Source organism: Schistocerca piceifrons, chromosome 2 (assembly GCF_021461385.2).
Source record: "Schistocerca piceifrons isolate TAMUIC-IGC-003096 chromosome 2, iqSchPice1.1, whole genome shotgun sequence".
In the NCBI taxonomy this organism is placed as follows: domain Eukaryota; kingdom Metazoa; phylum Arthropoda; class Insecta; order Orthoptera; family Acrididae; genus Schistocerca; species Schistocerca piceifrons.
The window spans coordinates 160703937-160723729 of NC_060139.1; the positions used below are offsets into that span (position 1 = coordinate 160703937).

Here is a 19793-nt window from a genome sequence, read left to right on the forward strand (position 1 = left end):
AACTGTGTCAGGGTGGCGTAGTGGTTACCGCAGGGGACCCAGGTTCGAATCCCGGCCTACGTACAAATTTTCGTTCGTCATTTCAGTCCTTATATACACTGATCAGCCAAACCATTATGACTTCTACCTACTGCGATATTGGATGCCGCTTGTTGACGTTGCGGGAACGTGACTCGGTAACAAAAATATGTAAGCGGAGCAGACACGGACCAGGGATCACTCTAGCGAAGATATGGGCTACAAAGGGGGATATCCATTGAAATAAGCGACTTTAATAAAATGCAGACTATTATTACGAGTATCTCGGAAACGCAGAAGCTCAACGAATGTTCACGTGCCACTGTCGTGAGCATCTACGGAAAGAGGACAGTCGAAGTACCAGTAGTAGCTAAATGTTTGGACGTCCACGATTCTTCACAGAGCATGTTGTTCAAAGGCTTGTCTGGTCCATAAAGTACCAGGTCATCAAAAAGTCAGTATAAATTTGAAAACGGAATAAATCACGGAATAATGTAGATAGAGAGGTACAAATTGGCACACATGCTTCGAATGACATGGGTGGGGTTTTAGAACAAAAAAAAATACAAAAGTAAAAAAAAAATGTCCGACAGATGGCGCTTCATCTGATCAGAATAGCAATAATTAGCATAACAAAGTAAGACAAAGCACAGATGACGTTCTTTACAGGAAATGCTCAACGTGTCCACCATCATTCCTCAACTACAGCGGTAGTCGAGGGAATAATGTTGTGAACAGCACTGTAAAGCATGTCCGGAGTTATGGTGAGGCATTGGCGTCGGGTGTTGTCTTTCAGCATCCCTAGAGATGTCGGTCGATTACGATACACTTGCGACTTCAGGTAACCCCAAAGCCAATAATCGCACGGAGGCCAACCATGACGGAAGTGGCGGCTGAGCACATGATCATCACCAAACGACGCGCGCAAGAGATCTGTCGGCCGCGGTGGTCTAGCGGTTCTAGGCGCTCAGTCCGGAACGGCGTGACTGCTACGGTCGCAGGTTCGAATCCTGCCTCGGGCATGGATGCGTGTGATGTCCTTAGGTTAGTTAGGTTTAAGTAGTTCTAAGTTCTAGGGTACTGATGACCACGGATGCTAAGTCCCATAGTGCTCAGAGCCATTTGAACCATTTGAACCATTTGCAAGGGATCTTTCACGCGTCTAGGAACGTGGGGTGGAGCGCCATCCTGCATAATCATCGTACGTTCCAGCCGGTGTGTATCAGCCAGGCTGGGTATGATGCGATTCTGTAACGTATCAGCGTACCTCTCACCCATCACGTTAGCAGCTACAAAACCTGAATCACGCATTTCCTCGAAGAAAAAAGGCCCGATAACGGTAGATCTGGTGAATCCAACCCATACCGTGACTTTCTCGTCGTGCAATGGAGTTTCCACGACAGTTCTAGGATTTTCGGTAGCGCAGATTCTGCAGTTGTGGGCGTTGACAGACCCTCGGAGCGTGAAATGAGCTTCGTCGGTCCACAGCACGTTACTCAACCAATCGTCATCTTCCGCCATCTTTCGAAACGCCCACACCGCAAATGCCCTCCGCTTCACTAAATCGCCAGATAACAGTTCATAATGCCGATGGATTTTGTACGGATAACATCGGACCAACCAAACAGTACCGTATGGAATGCCGGTGCGACGTGCGACTGCACAAGCGCTGACTTCCCCGTGCATAGACGAACCCACTACAGTCTCCACTTCTTCCTGAACTGCCTCAGCAGCCTCGGTCGTCCACTATGGGGTCTATCGTCTAAACAACCCGTAGGTTCGAACTTCGAAATCATTCTCGCCACAGCTGCATTTGTCAACGGACCTTTACCCGTTCGAATCCCCTTCCTATGGCGACAGGATCGTAACGCTGAACTAGCACATTCCCCATTCTGATAACACACTTTCACTAAAAGCGCCTTTTCAGGTAACGTCAACATGCTGCGACTGCTGGCGCATCTGATTCTCTCTCTCTCTGTTTTTTTCTTTATTGTGATTTCATTCCCCTGCCCCATATGGGCTGGGGAGGGCTGTCAGCGGCACAATCCGCCGCTCTTCAGCCGAGTGACTTGACAACTAAATCAAGAATAGAATGTTACATATATAAGGCGATAGAAAAGGGAACATAAAATAGAGTAAGGGGAGATAATGGAGGTAAAAAGATTCTCTCTCTCATTACATCTCCTTTTATACACGATGGTCATGCACAGTCACTGACGTTTTGCCGTCCAGCGCTATCTGTCGGACATTTTGTGAACTTTTTTTTTTGTTCTAATAAAACCCCACGTCATTCCAAGCATGTGTGTCAGTTTTTACATCTCTATCTACATTATTCCGTGGTTTATTAAGTTTTCAAATTTATACTGACTTTTTGATCACTCTGTAGAATAGATGGTGAACTGTGGCATTTCTAACGAAAGAGCACAATGCTGGTGCACGCCCAAATGATTCGGAGTACACTGTTCATCGCACATTTTTGAATATGGAACTCTGCAGCAGACCACCCCTACGTGTGCACTTGTTGACCCAGTTACATCGTCAGTTATGATTGCAGTGGGCATGGGACCATCGGGATTTGATCGTCGATCAGTGGAAACGTGTCGGCTCTTGGATAAATCACATTTTTGTTACACTAGGTCGCTGATCGTCCCCTCAAATACTCGAAAGCGCAGCGCACCACGGATACAGGATGGTGGGATCAGTACTATACTATCGGATACGTTCTCCCGCGCTTACTTGGGACCTGTGGTATTAATCGAAGAAACGCTGACAGCTGCGAATGACATGCATTCCGTCATACATGGTGTCCTTCAGCAGTATAGTTGTCTGTGTCTCTGAGCCAGAACCGCGCTACAATGGTTTGAGGAGCATTATGGTAAAATTACGTTGAAGTCTTGACAACCAGAGTCGCCTTAGGTAAATCCTAGGGAACCCACCTGGGTTGCTATACGGTGTCATCACAGCGTACGCAAATCAGCGGCCCGTTTTTACGAGAATTAACGAGCTGTGCGTAGACACCTAGTACCATATACTTCCACAAACCTACCAGCAAACTGTCAGATTCCTGATGTGCAGAATCAGTGTATTATTTTGTTCCAAAGGCGAACAAACACGCTGTTAAGCAAGTGGTCATAATGTTTTGGCTCGTCAGTGTATACATCATACATGTTTTTTTGATTTGAAAAGGTTTTTTTGCTGTCATATAGCCTCATTTGATTAAAGGGAGAAATGATATTAGTACTGTTCACCATACTGATTAAGGCTGCTTGCAGAAGGTAGATGTAGATGCAGTAGCTGCAGCACGTTTACGACCTATTATTCACAAGGAAAATTTATTTTAGATATACAAAAATATTGCAGATATCAGATTTTGCGAGTACTTGATGACTAATCGATAATTAAAAGATATTAAGGAAAATAAACCGACGTACAAGAGAAACTACCGGATTGTTAATTATTTAATTCGATTGTTCTGGAGGGCAGTTGCCTATCACAATAATAATTATACAATACTGCAATGTCTCATTAGTAGTAGACAAAATGTGATGAAGTGACTAAGACACAGGTACGTAGCATCAAACTAATCACATTACAAAACCGGAAATTAATGTCACGTTTTGACCAGCTGTTCCTCTACGTGCGGCTTTCGTAACCTACTTTACTTTCCGGTAACTCATTTTTCTTCTGCCGCTGTTGGTCTGTATACGTTTAATTTAGCTGAGGGAAATTGAGATTCACTGATAGTAGCAAGTTTCAATGGCACAGAAACGGGAAATAAGGCAAAAAGAACTTCGCATAAATCAGCTGCCGAGAATTAATATGGCCGTCCTCTGTAATTTGTAGCGCAAGGGAGCCGACGTCGTCACGGATATACCTTGATTCATGCAGCGGATGTATTAATGTCGGTGGATATCCCAAGCGATTTCATATTCCTGCGAAAATGTTTAAATATTTAGGTGACTACACATTACCGGAGACGCACAGTCTCAACATGTACACCACCGTTATCCCACTTGCCCAGGCCTGCGACAGTAATACGAAAAGTTGCAAAATGGAGAAATATTTTCATTGTTTCCTCCAGCAAAAAATTAGCCGTGCGATGTAGACTGACACAACCAAAAATAAGATATAAAAACTACAGCAGTCAAACATATGTTCCACATACGTCAGTCTTAGAGTAATATTTACTTCCCCGAGTACCGTAAACACAACCATATTCCAAAATAAATACCTTAAGCGTAAGTATGGAGGTTTTGGGCTGAAAATGGTGGACAATAGCTTTTAAATTCCAGTAACGAGTGGAATAATCACATGGATAACGTTCGTATTTTTACCTTCTTGGTAACGACAATAGCTAGTTTACAGAGACTGGTACAGTGTCAATGTTTCCTTTTTAGTTAGATTTAGAAAAAAAAATACTCTAAAGAGTGGGTTAGTGTTTCATTTTAAACATCTTAACAAATAAAATTCAGTTTCTCCACTGAGATATCAAATTTTTACGCTAAGCTTAAAGTCAGTAAACAGAAAAGCCAGTGGCTATACTGTTCATGTTATGTTTGTAATAGCAACGAAATAGACACTGTGTGAGAGTATTTTAAATTGTAATGACACGTTAATTCATTAAGGTTAAAGTAAGAAACATAAAATCTGCCTGGGACAGTTGTAACTTGTGATACATGACTTTTCCACTGGACGGTGACGTGCCTATTGTTTGCTGACATATTTACAGAGTCATCATTGTGAGAGAGAGTGGGTGCAGGGATGCACGGATACAAACATTGTATCAGAGCAATATCTCTTGCTTTCAAGGAGTCTGAATGAAACCTACTGTTAACCAACAGTGATTCTTAACTAGCAGAACGTCTTAGAATCAGTTATATGAGCTGACGTCGATATCCTGGGCACTTTATTCGTCATTACTTTCAAGTACAAACTTATCCTATTCCTGCTACATGAAATCATCATACCACCAAAGTTTCTTTTAAATATTTAAAGCGTGGGTGTACTGTCGCCCATTCCTCTACAGTTACTCTTTCATGTTATTTGGTGCTTTGGGCACGAAAATTTTAATGACAAATTTGTAGCTGTTTCTATTTAACATATTTTCTTTAGTGTTCACTATTTCCAACTACTCCTAATAACACTTTTACCATACCTTCTGACACAGATATTTTTCTTTTTCTTTTTTTAACCTCAACTGTGTGTTTTTGAGAGGCAGAGTTAGGGGTTTCATTTTCTAAAAGCAACTTATCATCATGTAAAACTGTCTGTGCGGGAGAGTCGAGGCAGTTCGTTATTCACCTTATAAGCTCCTTGCCGCATATGAGTCAGATCTTTGAGCTTCTACCGTATACACGTTTACTTACCTGACTTTGGCCATTTCTATGGTGGGGTGGTCTCCTTTGTACTTGCCTGTGGTAAAGTGTATTTCGTTTTCTGAATCAGAGGTGTAGTAATCATTGATAGTTCTACCTTGCGTTAAACTTTTTATAAGCCAATTATCGTCAGTCTCGATCATTTGCGGAATACCCTTTTTTTACATTTTGAATTTCGTTTTATTACACTTCGATTTACTGTCAAACCGTAACCATCTTACTATGCCGTTGCCTCTCTCATTACGCAAACTCCTCCCTTCTCCCGTTGCAATGTACAACACTACTCCCTTTCCCCAGCCTCCCCTAATACAGCCCAAACACGCACGCGCGCATACACGCACGCACACACACACACACACACACACACACACACACACACACACACACATCTCGAAAGTTGAAAATCCCTAGAAGATGTACAACTAATTTCAGAAGTATTGAATAACTGGCTGAAAACTGCACCGATGAAATACATCATGTATTTAATAATCTTTATAAACATTTTGATATAATTTCGTCTCTCTATGCAATAAATACCTAAATCCTTTCCTCCACACAACTATGATCCATTTCGTCACCTAGCCCTCTACCGCCATCGACCTAACATCCACTAACAGAAATTTCTTTTCTCAGCTCGTCAGCTCCCTTACAGAGCTCAGACAGTTTCGTCACTCGACCTGTCGCCGGCTTAAAAAACCCTTTCCCAACTTACTTCACTCCATGGAGTCAACAGCATTTACTCATCAACCATCCACGTTGTAACTGGCGAGTCGTATGGAAACCAAAATAAAAACGGACACACACACACACACACACACATGAAACAATCATAGAAATGAGCATCAAATACAAGCAAAACAGATGACACTCGTAAAACATATATAACATCTCGAAAAACTAAAAATGTTGTATCCGCAATGACTAAGGTTTTACAAACACCTTCTGTAAATGTCTTAGTTGTTGCTGCCCTCACAGAGTAAATTTTCGGGAATTACAATGTGTAAGTACAAAACGAAAGTGCGTTGAACAATCGCTTTCGCAATTTTGAGCCCGTGCGAAGGTGAAACAAAAACTGTCAGTGTCTACACGCACGTAAAGTGAAAATTAACTGTGAGGATGAAATCAGTTTGCACGGAAATCGTAACTTAAAATGATGGAATGAGGCTGCTTAAATTTGTGTTTCGAGACAATGTTCGAATCCGTAATCTTGAATACAAATATTCATTTTACACGATTTCCAAACAACAATGATCACTTGTTAGAACAAAAATTGAAAATAATGGTAGAACACTAGAATATACCGTGTACAAGTCCTTGGGGTTTAGCTGGATAATATTAAAATTGAGGCAGCTCATAGATAATGAAGAATTAATGTAGGTTAACTGTTACAAAGAATAAAACAGCAACCTGCCACTATTAATACTTCTACACTCCTGGAAATTGAAATAAGAACACCGTGAATTCATTGTCCCAGGAAGGGGAAACTTTATTGACACATTCCTGGGGTCAGATACATCACATGATCACACTGACAGAACCACAGGCACATAGACACAGGCAACAGAGCATGCACAATGTTGGCACTAGTACAGTGTATATCCACCTTTCGCAGCAATGCAGGCTGCTATTCTCCCATGGAGACGATCGTAGAGATGCTGGATGTAGTCCTGTGGAACGGCTTGCCATGCCATTTCCACCTGGCGCCTCAGTTGGACCAGCGTTCGTGCTGGACGTGCAGACCGCGTGAGACGACGCTTCATCCAGTCCCAAACATGCTCAATGGGGGACAGATCCGGAGATCTTGCTGGCCAGGGTAGTTGACTTACACCTTCTAGAGCACGTTGAGTGGCACGGGATACATGCGGACGTGCATTGTCCTGTTGGAACAGCAAGTTCCATTGCCGGTCTAGGAATGGTAGAACGATGGGTTCAATGACGGTTTGGATGTACCGTGCACTATTCAGTGTCCCCTCGACGATCACCAGTGGTGTACGGCCAGTGTAGGAGATCGCTCCCCACACCATGATGCCGGGTGTTGGCCCTGTGTGCCTCGGTCGTATGCAGTCCAGATTGTGGCGCTCAACTGCACGGTGCCAAACACGCATACGACCATCATTGGCACCAAGGCAGAAGCGACTCTCATCGCTGAAGACGACACGGCTCCATTCGTCCCTCCATTCACGCCTGTCGCGACACCACTGGAGGCGGGCTGCACGATGTTGGGGCGTGAGCGGAAGACGGCCTAACGGTGTGCGGGACCGTAGCCCAGCTTCATGGAGACGGTTGCGAATGGTCCTCGCCGATACCCCAGGAGCAACAGTGTCCCTAATTTGCTGGGAAGTGGCGGTGCGGTCCCCTACGGCACTGCGTAGGATCCTACGGTCTTGGCGTGCATCCGTGCGTCGCTGCGGTCCGGTCCCAGGTCGACGGGCACGTGCACCTTCCGCCGACCACTGGCGACAACATCGATGTACTGTGGAGACCTCACGCCCCACGTGTTGAGCAATTCGGCGGTACGTCCACCCGGCCTCCCGCATGCCCACTATACGCCCTCGCTCAAAGTCCGCCAACTGCACATACGGTTCACGTCCACGCTGTCGCGGCATGCTACCAGTGTTAAAGACTGCGATGGAGCTCCGTATGCCACGGCAAACTGGCTGACACTGACGGCGGCGGTGCACAAATGCTGCGCAGCTAGCGCCATTCGACGGCCAACACCGCGGTTCCTGGTGTGTCCGCTGTGCCGTGCGTGTGATCATTGCTTTTACAGCCCTCTCGCAGTGTCCGGAGCAAGTATGGTGGGTCTGACACACCGGTGTCAATGTGTTCTTTTTTCCATTTCCAGGAGTGTATTTATTAAGGTAAATAGCGCCGTTCCCGTTTTCAGAAATGATTCAAATTGCTCTGAGCATTATGCGACTTAAATTCTGAGGTCATCAGTCGCCTAGAGCTTAGAACTAATTAAACCTAACTAACCTAAGGACATCACACTCATCCATGTCCAAGGCAGGATTCTAACCTGCGACCGTAGCGGTCGCTCGGCTCCAGACTGTAGCGCCTTATCGGTTTCGAACTGGCAAGTTCATCATGAGACGGCTGTTCACATGATTTTCAAGATACACTTTACATTATCGTCCGTTTTCGATTTTTGTTATTCGATAATGTAAAGTGTATCTTGAAAATCATGTGAACAGCCGTCTGATGATGAACTTGCCAGTTCGAAACCGGTATTGGCGCTATTTACCTAAACAAATAGCAGTATTAATAGTGCCTGGTTGCTGTTTTCTTCTTTGTAAAAATTAACCTACATTAATTGTACACAGCCACGGTCTCACCATGTCAGTTTTAGACAAAATAGCATTAGATAATGAAAAAGCTCAGAGCAACGTGTTATACATTTAGAATCATCTCTCATTGTGTTACACTAAATATAAGTGCTATAAAAGGCCATTTATGTAAACTTCTACTTTAATAGTCATATTTTAAAGGCACAGGTGCAGCCACGTCCGTGGTTTCCGAAACAATTTAGAAGGAACGAGAAAGTTTTTACCACTTGACGTGAAAAGCGTGGTAAGACATCAGACTGTCAAAACTTCTGAGCGCACGAGTTCCGCTCTCGACCTCGTTTTCCGAGGCAGCCGGGCCAGTACTCTAGTCGAGCAGGCGGGCGGATAAGTGGTCTACTTGTGAGAGTCAACATTGGGGAAGGCCGCTCGAGTACTGATGGGACATCTGTGCCAAGTGACGGGAGGGGAGGGAGCCACTTTGCGTACGCCACTGACCTAGAACGCCGAGACGGTAGTTGATTGTGACGACGACGACGCCGCCGTAGCTGGCGAGGACGCTGCCGTCGTAAGGGTTTCCGGAACTCCACTCGTAGGAGTCGCCGTGGACGTACACCATGACGGGGTAGCGCGACGCGCCGCCGCTCTCCCGTGCGCCCACTGCGAACAGACGGCGCGAGCTGAGTAACATTCAAGGCTGCATTTGCAAAAAAATCATGTCGTTTCTACAAGCACCACCAAACAGCTACTGCGAAGCCTGATTTTGATGGATATAATTTCGACAATTTCCTCACCACTTTTAAGTATCTCAGGTGACGATGTTGTGGTCGAAAATAGTTCCAAAAAAATGGTTCAAATGGCTCTGAGCACTATGGGACTTAACATCTGTGGTCATCAGTCCCCTAAAACTTAGAACTACTTAAACCTAACTAACCTAAGGACATCACACACATCCATTCCCGAGGCAGGATTCGAACCTGCGACCGTAGCGGTCACGTGGTTCCAGACTGAAGCGCCTAGAACTGCACGGCCACACCGACTGGCTACAGCTTGCACATTTAGCTATTTTTAGACATAATCACCATTTCTGTCGATGCATTTTTGTAGACGCTGTGGCAGTTTTCGTATGCCCATGTCATACCAGCTCGCCGCCATGCTGTTCAGAAAGTTATGAACCTCTTCATTCACCTCGTCGTCGGACCTGAATCGCTTTCCGGCCAAATGTTATTTTAACCTAGGAAACAGGTGATATTCACTGGGCGCCAAGTCAGGACTAAAGGGTGGGTGGGTGATTATGTTCCACTGAAACAGTTGCAGGAGAGCAACGGTTTGCCGAGCGAAATGTGGGCGAGCGTTGTCATGGAGAATGTGTACACTCTTGCTCAACATTCATCTTCTCCGGTTTTGAGTTGCCCGTTTGAGTTTTTTCGGAGTCTCACAGTAGCTGTCAGCGTTATTGTGGTCCCAGCGATTCAGCTCCGACGACGAGGAGAAAGAAGAGCTTCATAACTTTCTGAACAGCGTGGCTGCCAGCTGGTATGACATGGGCACACAAAAACTGCCACAGCTTCTACAAAAATGCATCGACAGAAATGATGATTATGTCGAAAAATTGCAAAATGTTCAAGCTGTAAACTGATGTAAGCTTTTGTAGAAATAAACTGGTCTTTGTACTTATAAAAAAAGGATTACCCTCCTATTTTAGAGGGTAGGACTAGAGCGAGTGTTTTATCTACAGTAGGGGTGTCCAAACCGGAAGCTGCCGGATGTATGTGAATCCATCTCAAGATCAGTAAAGGAATTCATAAAATGCCGTTTATTTGAGGCTATGGTAAAGTCATTAATTTCAGTTTGGATCTCGCACTACACGATCCTGTTCTCTTATTGGTCCATACCGTTTTCTTACTTATTTTTCCTCAGTAGTTATTGTTAGTGTTAAGTATATTATGTGCGTGCCAAAAATACTCGTCTACTTCCGACGTGGCACAGGTAAACTAAAAGGTTGGACACCCCTGACACAGCAGATAGTGAACCTAGGAACACATGATGTTTTTTGGTCGGTACTCTAGACCAGTGACCACTTGAATGAATATGCACTAGAGACCGCCATGAGCAGTTTCCGCCATATTCTACAGTATTTGTTTTTGTTAGATACGAAATTTTGGATGTATGATTATTTCTTCATGTACAGGATTTTATGTTGAGTGAAATGAAGTATATTTTTAGAACTGTTTATATTGCATGTGAACTTAAGACACACTTGGTCATTCGTGCACCATCCTGCACGCTGAAACACAAAAAGGACTTTTACCATGTAAGATGTGTTAATTGCAAATGTACTCAGTTTCTTTGATGTCTTACCTATTTTACCACTCTTTAAAATAGTAATTTCTGTTAATTTCCAGAAGCTACTTTTTCCAAATATATTTCATTTGTAACGGGTTTTCGATAATAAAACTTCTTAATTTGATTTCACTTACTGGTTATTGTTGTGTAGTGAAGATATTATGCAATACATAGATGGTTAGTTACAGTACTGAGATTTTCTCGAGTACACCGCTATTAAAGTTCCATAGAATATTTGTTTCTAGATAAAATGTTGTACCTTAGAACGTATTTCATATTTGCAAAAATCTTAATTTTTCGCAGTAATATACGTAATTTCAGGAAGATACCGGCAGTAAGGAATTAAAATTTGTGGTAAAGCCAGAGCATGAAACAAGGTCTGCCGCTTATGAGGCAAATGTGTTATCCTCTGCACTAACCTGTTATTGTAGGTACGGACTACCTTAGTTGAATGCTCTCCCTAACACAAAATTTTAGTCACACCTCAGCCCACTTTCCCCTTGTTAAATTGTCAGTATTGTCGGAGCTAATCAAAAATGGTTGAAATGGCTCTGAGCACTATGGGACTTAACTTCTGAGGTCATCAGTCCCCTAGAACTAAGAACTAATTAAACCTAACTAACCTGAGGACATCACACACATCCATGCCCGAGGCAGGATTCGAAACTGCGACCGTAGCAGTCTCGCGGTTCCAGACTGTAGCGCCTAGAACCGCTCGGCCGCAGGAGCTAATCGATATCGAAACAGCACCGCAGCTTTGTACGTAATGAGGAAATCCTTCCTGTGCCTCAGGTGCAGGTGATCTATTGATCTGATGTAACTGTATTTTCCCGGAGGCGTATTGAGTATCAGTTTTATCTTGGATTAGGACAGATGAAATAATGTGTTACAGTTTGTGCCAAGGCACGAGGGGAAAATGAGATGAAGTGCGAGCTGAAGTTTGTGTTAGGGAGGGCGTTGGATTAGGGTAGTCCGTGCAGCTGCATTACCCATAGCACAGAGACACGTTAAGGACACGTGCAATACCTTTCCAACCAGACCAACATGACTGGAAGCTCATGAGACGAACAGCAATACGTTCCTGAAAAACAAAGAACAAAAGGAAAGACGAGGTGTAGTTGATAACACAACCGCCTAATAAACAGGAGTCCTATTTCAAGTTCCAACCTTGGCACCAATTTTAACTCATTATATCAGCTTCTCGCATTAGCGGGGATAAGGATAAGACTCAATAAGTCTTCAGGAAAATATAATTACTTAAAAAGAGAATGTCATTATTTAAAAAATGGAATATGAAAGTATATAGATCTAAAACTTTGCTTCCGCCGTTTTGCAATAGATGTCAGTAGCGGCAATTGGTGTTGCAAGTGACCGGCGTGTCATACACTACGAGCCCAATTCTCGTCATTGACGGGAAGTTTCAATTTTATGCTTCAACATGAAGTAATCCTCGACTGAGGCCCACAAAATGTTTCGTAAAACCTACGGTGAGCCACCTGCTAGTGAAATAATATGCAAAGATTGGTTACAAAGTTTCATGAAACGGTGCTTTTCACATCGAAGTTGGTCATGGCGGTGGAAGAGAGAAATGTTTCGCACGTACTGAAACCGACGGAAACAATCACAGATCGCTGTCAAAAGCAATTTACGCTTTCAACCCAGCACTAAAAGACAAACGGTCATAATACAGTGATAGATATGAAAGGTGATTTTCCGACAGGACTGTGCTCGACCCGTTCGCACAACCTGTCAAAACATACATGGAAACGTTGAAAGGGGAAGTCGTTTCCCACCCACCATATTCTTCTTCTGACTACCACCTTTTTCGATCAATAGCACACGGCCTGGCTGACCATCACCTCCGGTCATATGAACAAGCGCAATATCTGATCTATTCATGGATCACCTCAAAAAATGCCCAATTCTTATGCTGCAGGATTCGTATGCTGCCTGAAAGATGGAAGAATGTAATGACCAGTGATGGTCATACGCTGCACCATAATTTTTTAAGTTTTTCACAATAAAGTAATTTGTAGATCTAATAGTAAATTTCTATTACAGAAAGTGGAAGTCTCAAAAGTGTACCAAGTTAGAATAAATAATTCCACCCAGCATATCCGAACTGGCTGGCGCAACGACTTCCTTTGTTAAACCGTGGGGCGTATTCCCTCCGGGGCCAGAGCACCTCACCCTGTCCCAGAAGCGGGCGGTTTAACGGGTTTGGCTATCCAGGATTGTATCTTTAAAGTCGATTTTCATAAATTTCACTTGTTTTTTCATTGCATTTTCGAGTTCTCTTGGCGACACCACGCGTAGATTTTTAGGTTTCACCTTGGGGTTATTTCGTAAGTGCAGCAGTAGTTATAATCCGAGCGATTAGTTGACTTCTGGTGTTTTCTTTTTCTTTGTAGATTTCGCCCTTCTATTACGCCAACAGAAAAATTTTAAAGAGGTAACGTACGGGAGCCATCGTGGCAACTAACGTGAAAATTCTTCCTCATCCATGATCTGGTGATGAATTATCTGACGACTTGAATGTGCAGCAGCCACATCACTCTTATAGCCTAAGGATCATATTTGCGTAATCACTAAGTATAGATACTGGAGAGAGAATACGCTAACACAACCGGCGTACCAACTGATTGTTTTTCACACCACAACACAAAGGCATATGAATTTTCGTTATTGATAGCGGCAAGAGTGAACGCGGCTTCAGTCGTAAACCGTATTAATGAGATTTATAGTTAACCAACGATATAATTCCAATCGTCATTATTCACCACTTTCTCAAAACTGTAGATTCTTGTGTAGACTTTAAGCATAGAGATCATGTATTCGTAAATTCAACGTATTCTTTTACATAGAATAACCACACAAGTGGAAATTGTACGTGTGCTTCTTGTAGGCCTACTTTCTATGCCCTCTATTACACAATTCGCAGTTTCAGATGAGATATGGTTGCTGGGCTCTGTCCTGGACTTAGGCTGCCTAGTAAAAACCCGATTAAATATTCTTGAATCTCATACTCTGCCATTAGGAAATCGTGTGCCGTTTTCTCTAGAATCACAAATACCACACCGTCGTACTGACCATATGTAAAAACGTGCGGCATCCTTATACGATACAGAAGAACGTATTGGAACTGCAGTACCAAAACACGAAACGAAAAATTTACAAATATTTAAGATTTGTCCTGAAACACCCAGTATAGATGGTGATTCAGCTGTCCCTACCGCAGTCGTTTTATGCAACTCGAAACGTTATAGTTGGCCACGCGCAAAATTTTCATATTCTCTCACTCTTACACGCAAACTATTAGCCATAGAGAAAAAGATTAACAGGTCCTTTTTGTTTGAAATGAACGACAAATTTTGTACTGGGATACGTTTTCGCTACAGTTTCGACTTGCTCTAGATGAACGTAACAAGTGGCTCTCCATCGCACCTCACACTCATCCCTCAGCAGTAGGAATTACTGGTACGTTATTCGTGGCAGTCACTCATACCACTGTACAAATATTTCCGTCTACTTTAACTATTCCCGACGTTCGACCTCTTCTGACTGGGCTATTACGCCACCTGCATTGTAGGTTACTTCGTTAACATTATTAATTTAAACGTGCCCATGAGTGTTATGAAAGAACGAAAGATACTTTGTAAACGATATGATGAACCTAATTACGTTGAAAATTCGATCCAAACTTAGCCATAACAAGGACAGCAGCTACGTATTCACAAGGCCTGACGAATATAACGACTTCATTGCGTATTTTAAGCTGTTAAATTTCACAAAATTGTTACTTAAAATTAACACATACATCAGTTTTACAATTTGCAAGAGCTTGACTAAGCTGGTGGTTCAATTAGTCGATGAAGAGCTAAACTGGTCGACTGTAGTAAACAACTGGTGCAGCAGCAAATATTTGTACATTGGTAGGAGGAAGAGCCACGAGCAACAAACTATAAATCATGGCCCGTGGGGGCTGGGTGTGGGAGTGGGTGAATGTTTGAAAGTAACTTTTGTGGATAATTCTTGAATAAGTTGAAATCAGTAGCCTGTAGCGAAGACGTATCCTAATACAAAACTTATTTATATCAAATTTCCTACAAAAGGTCAAATTCATTATCCTATAAAACTACTAGTTTGGACGTAGCGAGCGATAGAAAATTAAAATCTCGTGACAGGTTTATGTAAGCCAGATATAACATTACAAGTTGTATAAAACTGCAGCTAGCTCACCAAGTACAGATGACACCTTTTTACAACAAGTTGTTTTACAACGAGATGTATAAAATTGCAGCTAGCTCACCAAGTACAGCTGGCGCCATTTTTATAACAATGTCTTTTGTCAAAGATGCAGAGCAGGACTGAGGAAAAATAATTTTAGTTCTGTCGTAAAGTCTGAGCAAAGAGGCACAATTATCAGGGTTACCGTTAATCTTTGTGTGAACTTTTATTTCATTAAAAATTAGAATCCGTGTGAACGTATGCCTATGCGGCTCTCCTTTCCTTGAGAGCTGTTACGGTCTGTGACCATATCATGTTATTTAACAGACCAACATTTCTGCCACTTTTATTATTGACTTTCATACAAACATAGGACCCTCATGATGGGCAGGTAGAACAGACACCGTAACGTTGGTGAACTATGACGGACGAAGTCAAATACCCGGGAAAGCGTCATTCAGTACTCTAATACATTTTCAATCTCAAAAAAAAATCAGTATAATTTTGTATGACATACTGAAAAGCGAGAAGTAGACTAACCAGAAGTCGTGAGTTTAACAGATTTTGGGGAAGTAAAGGATTCATACCTGCTTTAGCCGTTTTCATGTTTCACCACTAAGCCTACAAATTACACAGTAGCTCCACAATGTCTGACTATCAGGTATCACGTAACAAGATCGGAGCAGTTGAGCTCTGAATAATATCACGTGGTAGCCACGTTGCCACAACATACGTTACGTAAAACAGTTATTTAAATTAAAACACATTTCTGTTTGACCAACAATCGGCCATTTGCTTCAGTGTCTCCCGCTCTGAAAGCACAGAGAGAAGAAGATCGGTATCTACCTCAACATACAGATACTTATCATGAAGTTACTAATGATTGGCGTTGGTTTGACTGGATAACTGTCTAAAGATCTGCCCACTACAGTTGTAACAAACCACAAGAAGTCATAACACTTGTCATTTCAAATGTATTATGTGAGTATACGATAGTGACGCGTTATACTATCGTGTTGAGGAGCAGTTGCTGTTATCTACAAAAGGTTATGACTTCAAAATGGTTCAAATGCCTCTGGGCACTATGGGACTAAACATCTGAGGTCATCAGTCCCCTAGAACTTAGAACTACTCAAACCTAACTAATCTAAGGATATCACACACATCCATGCCCGAGGCAGGATTCGAACCTGCCACCGCAGCGATCGCGTGGTTCCAGACTGAAGCACCTAGAACCACTCGGCCACACCGGTCGGCGTTATGTCTTCCGTAAATCTAAAATTCGGCACGGGTAGATGCCTTGATAGTCCCTTCAGGGATGCAGTCGTTCGAACTAAATGTTATTTACTCGAAAGTAGCTCAAGAATTTGAGTTCAGTTCACGATTATTGTTCTATGACTAATGCAGTAGAGCAGTAGAACCCACCAGAAACTAAAATCGGTGCTAATAATAAAAGCGCTCCCACCCTCGAACAGCGCGGAAAAAAGAACATCTATATCTTTCCCTGAGAGCCCTGATTTCCTTATTTTATTGTGATTATGATTTCTCTCTAAGCTGGTCAGCATCAACAAAATATTTTCGAATTCGGAAGAGAAAGTTGGTGATTGAAATTTCGTGAGAGGATCCCGCCGCGCTCGTCGCTACTGAAAACGGATTTGTTTTAATGATTTCCGCCACATATCCTGTATTATGTCCATGACACTCTCCCTCCCTATTTCTCGATAATACAAATCGCGCTGAGCTTCTTAGAACTTTCTCGGTGTACTCCGTCAATATCTCTGGTGAGGACCACATGTCGGTCAGCAGTACTCCAAAAGAGGACCGTCAAGCGTCGTGTAGGCAGTTACTTTAGTAGATCTGTTGCATCTTCTAAGTGTTCTGCCAATAAAACGCAGCCGGTGGTTCACCCTCACCATAACGTAAGTTTGTTTATTTTCAATTTTCTCGAATTTATACCACAATCGATTGGCTTAAACTGATTTAGAGACTATCAACTTCATTATCAGACCTCTAATTTATTACATAACCTACATCTATTCGCAGCGTATACAATGCGCTTCGAGCCAAGCAGCTGCTATGTACGGTGCACAGCCGACCACATTGGAATCCATTTTGCGTGTTATAAAAATTGATATATATATATATATATATATATATATATATATATATATATATATATATATAAATAAATGTGTGTGTGTGTGTGTGTGTGTGTGTGTGTGTGTGTGTTCCACATCTCTTAAACCACGGGACCGATTTAAAACAAATTTAGTACACATATAGCTGTGGGGGTACGAACCACCTACCTGTCCTAGTACGGAAGATATGACGTCATAAACACTGCGATGCGTGAGAAACTGCCGCCTCATGGACGACATTTTAATTTATTACTTCGTTGATAGTAACTCTGTTCGCAACACATTAGGCAGTCAGTATCCATATATGCCGCTGAATGTGCCTACACTCATATATCATTGTGCAACGTGTAGTTCGAGAGACAAGGCGTTATAAATACTGAGATGCGTGAAAAAGTCCCACATCATACATGAAGTTTTAATACATTTATTCTTTACTACTAAAGCATTCCTACGGTCGACTCAACTTAAGAAATCCTTAACACCTACATCTAGTGCTTTTGACACATTTCAACTACGAAGCGCAAACGGCTGCAGGGGAAAACAATAGCCGTCTGGTGACCTATGAAGAGGCGTTACCATAGAGATGTTTACAAAATCGCATTGTAGACATGGGAAGCAGCTGCGTCCAGCATACAGAAAATGCACGGGATCATCTTACACCGCTTCTACTGCAGGAATACGAATACAGAGTGTTGGAAAAATGAATACACCGGCAATGCCAGGATTATCAGCTGGTATAAGGCATACTCTGAGACTGATAGTATGTTATTTTACAGTAATCAAGACGTGGGTTTTGGTGTCAGCGTAAATTAGTAAATTAATTAACGAATTTCAACAGTTGATTTTACATCATACTCTGAGACTGATAGTATGTTATTTTACAGTAATCAAGACGTGGGTTTTGGTGTCAGCGTAAATTAGTAAATTAATTAACGAATTTCAACAGTTGATTTTACATAAGTAAATGTCAGATACAATGTATAGTTGGCTGTAAAAGTGAATTCTATTTGGCTCAAAATTGCGAATGGGAAATCATTGAAAATTTCTCTCCGTTAGTCTAGTTAGTACCCATAGTTTTAAAATCACAACCCTTTGTCACAGTGCGCTTCTTTAACAGAGGAAGAAATATTTATTCATCCCAAAATTCAGGTTACAGAGGGAAAAAAAAGAGTTTACTATGCGTTCATTAAACAACATAAGCATAAACGGTCTAGTATCGCTTGTTATGTAACAGGGCGCTTATGTCATGACTATGACTACCCCAGCTCACGTCCTATTCAAGAAAAAAAAAGTTAAATTCCGCAATTCAATAAATGATATGTGTAATGGTTGGGCGATACGTTTACCTTACAAACATTAGCTAGAACATCTGTTATTAAGTTTACTATGGTCATTAGTAGACTTAATTATAGCTGGTTCTTTAATTCTGACACTCTATTTTCACTTTCCTTATGAAGTAGACCATATATCTTCGCTTTCACCCTTCAGTTAAGGGCTAAGTTTTAAGTAACGTTGTGCTGTTTTTCGACCTAGTGCAGACACATCGCCATTTGACGATGACGTCACCTAGTGTTCCGTTACATTTAACTGATGGCCTTTTTGAAAATAGCCTAAGTCATTTCAGGTGGGGAGAAGCGCAGGTCGTACTACTTACAGCGGAACTATGTCCCTAGAAGGGCACTGGACATCCAACCGACATCCAGTCGCGAACTATCATTCCGTTTTACCACTCACCACGCATCAGTGATGCAACTTGTCTAATGATCCCTCGATTCTAATGGCTTTTCCTTATGTATTTCTAGGTGTGTCTTTTTGGTACCATCTAGTAGTACATATATTTTATCACTCTTTGCAACCCTACATGGTTCGATACACACTTCACGCTATCAATTTTTACTACTTGTCCCACTTCAATGTTCGCTGTCGATGGGGCGTATCTCACCTGCCTACAGCCAGCGTCACACGTCCGCAGGGACACACAGTTTCCATACATAGCCGGTGAGGAGAGAGCGCCGCACATGTGGCCCCAGTTTTTACGACGGCCAGGCACTGCCACTGCAGTCTGCGGCACTTTTAAATTATTCACATGAGCGTTTGCCTGGCCCGCAAATCGCTCGCTGCCGCCGCAGTGAACTGGCGGGGTAGTAACTCTAAACGGCCGCCGCCAAGCAGCCATGCATTATGCACACGACGCCGTCTCCGCGCCCTGCGACTTGCGTGGCCCTCCATCCCTAGCCGTCCGTGCTCCTTCCTTCTCGCAACAACATCCCTTGGAGCCTATTTTCCTGAGTCGGACAAATGGTACAAGGCTGTTCAGCAGGTAATGTAAGTAAACTAGGACTGTCGTCCGGGCAGCACGTAAACTCAGATAATGTGGAACAGTTCTCGTAGGATGTATAATGAAA

At 42.7% G+C, this 19793-nt stretch overlaps 1 protein-coding gene across 1 annotated transcript in view; it reads right to left on the reverse strand.

Moving 5' to 3' along the window:
* The window catches only part of LOC124775214 (neuroligin-2-like), a 155581-nt gene extending 136017 nt beyond the window's left edge, over positions 1–19564 (reverse strand). Inside the window, exons 1-3 of the mRNA XM_047250053.1 lie at positions 19331–19564; positions 17187–17237; positions 9176–9302 (exon numbers count right to left, since the gene is read on the reverse strand). Coding sequence (XP_047106009.1) covers positions 9176–9302; positions 17187–17237; positions 19331–19564 — 412 coding nt within the window. The remainder of the gene's footprint in view (positions 1–9175; positions 9303–17186; positions 17238–19330) is intronic.
* Between the last annotated feature and the right edge of the window lie 229 nt (positions 19565–19793).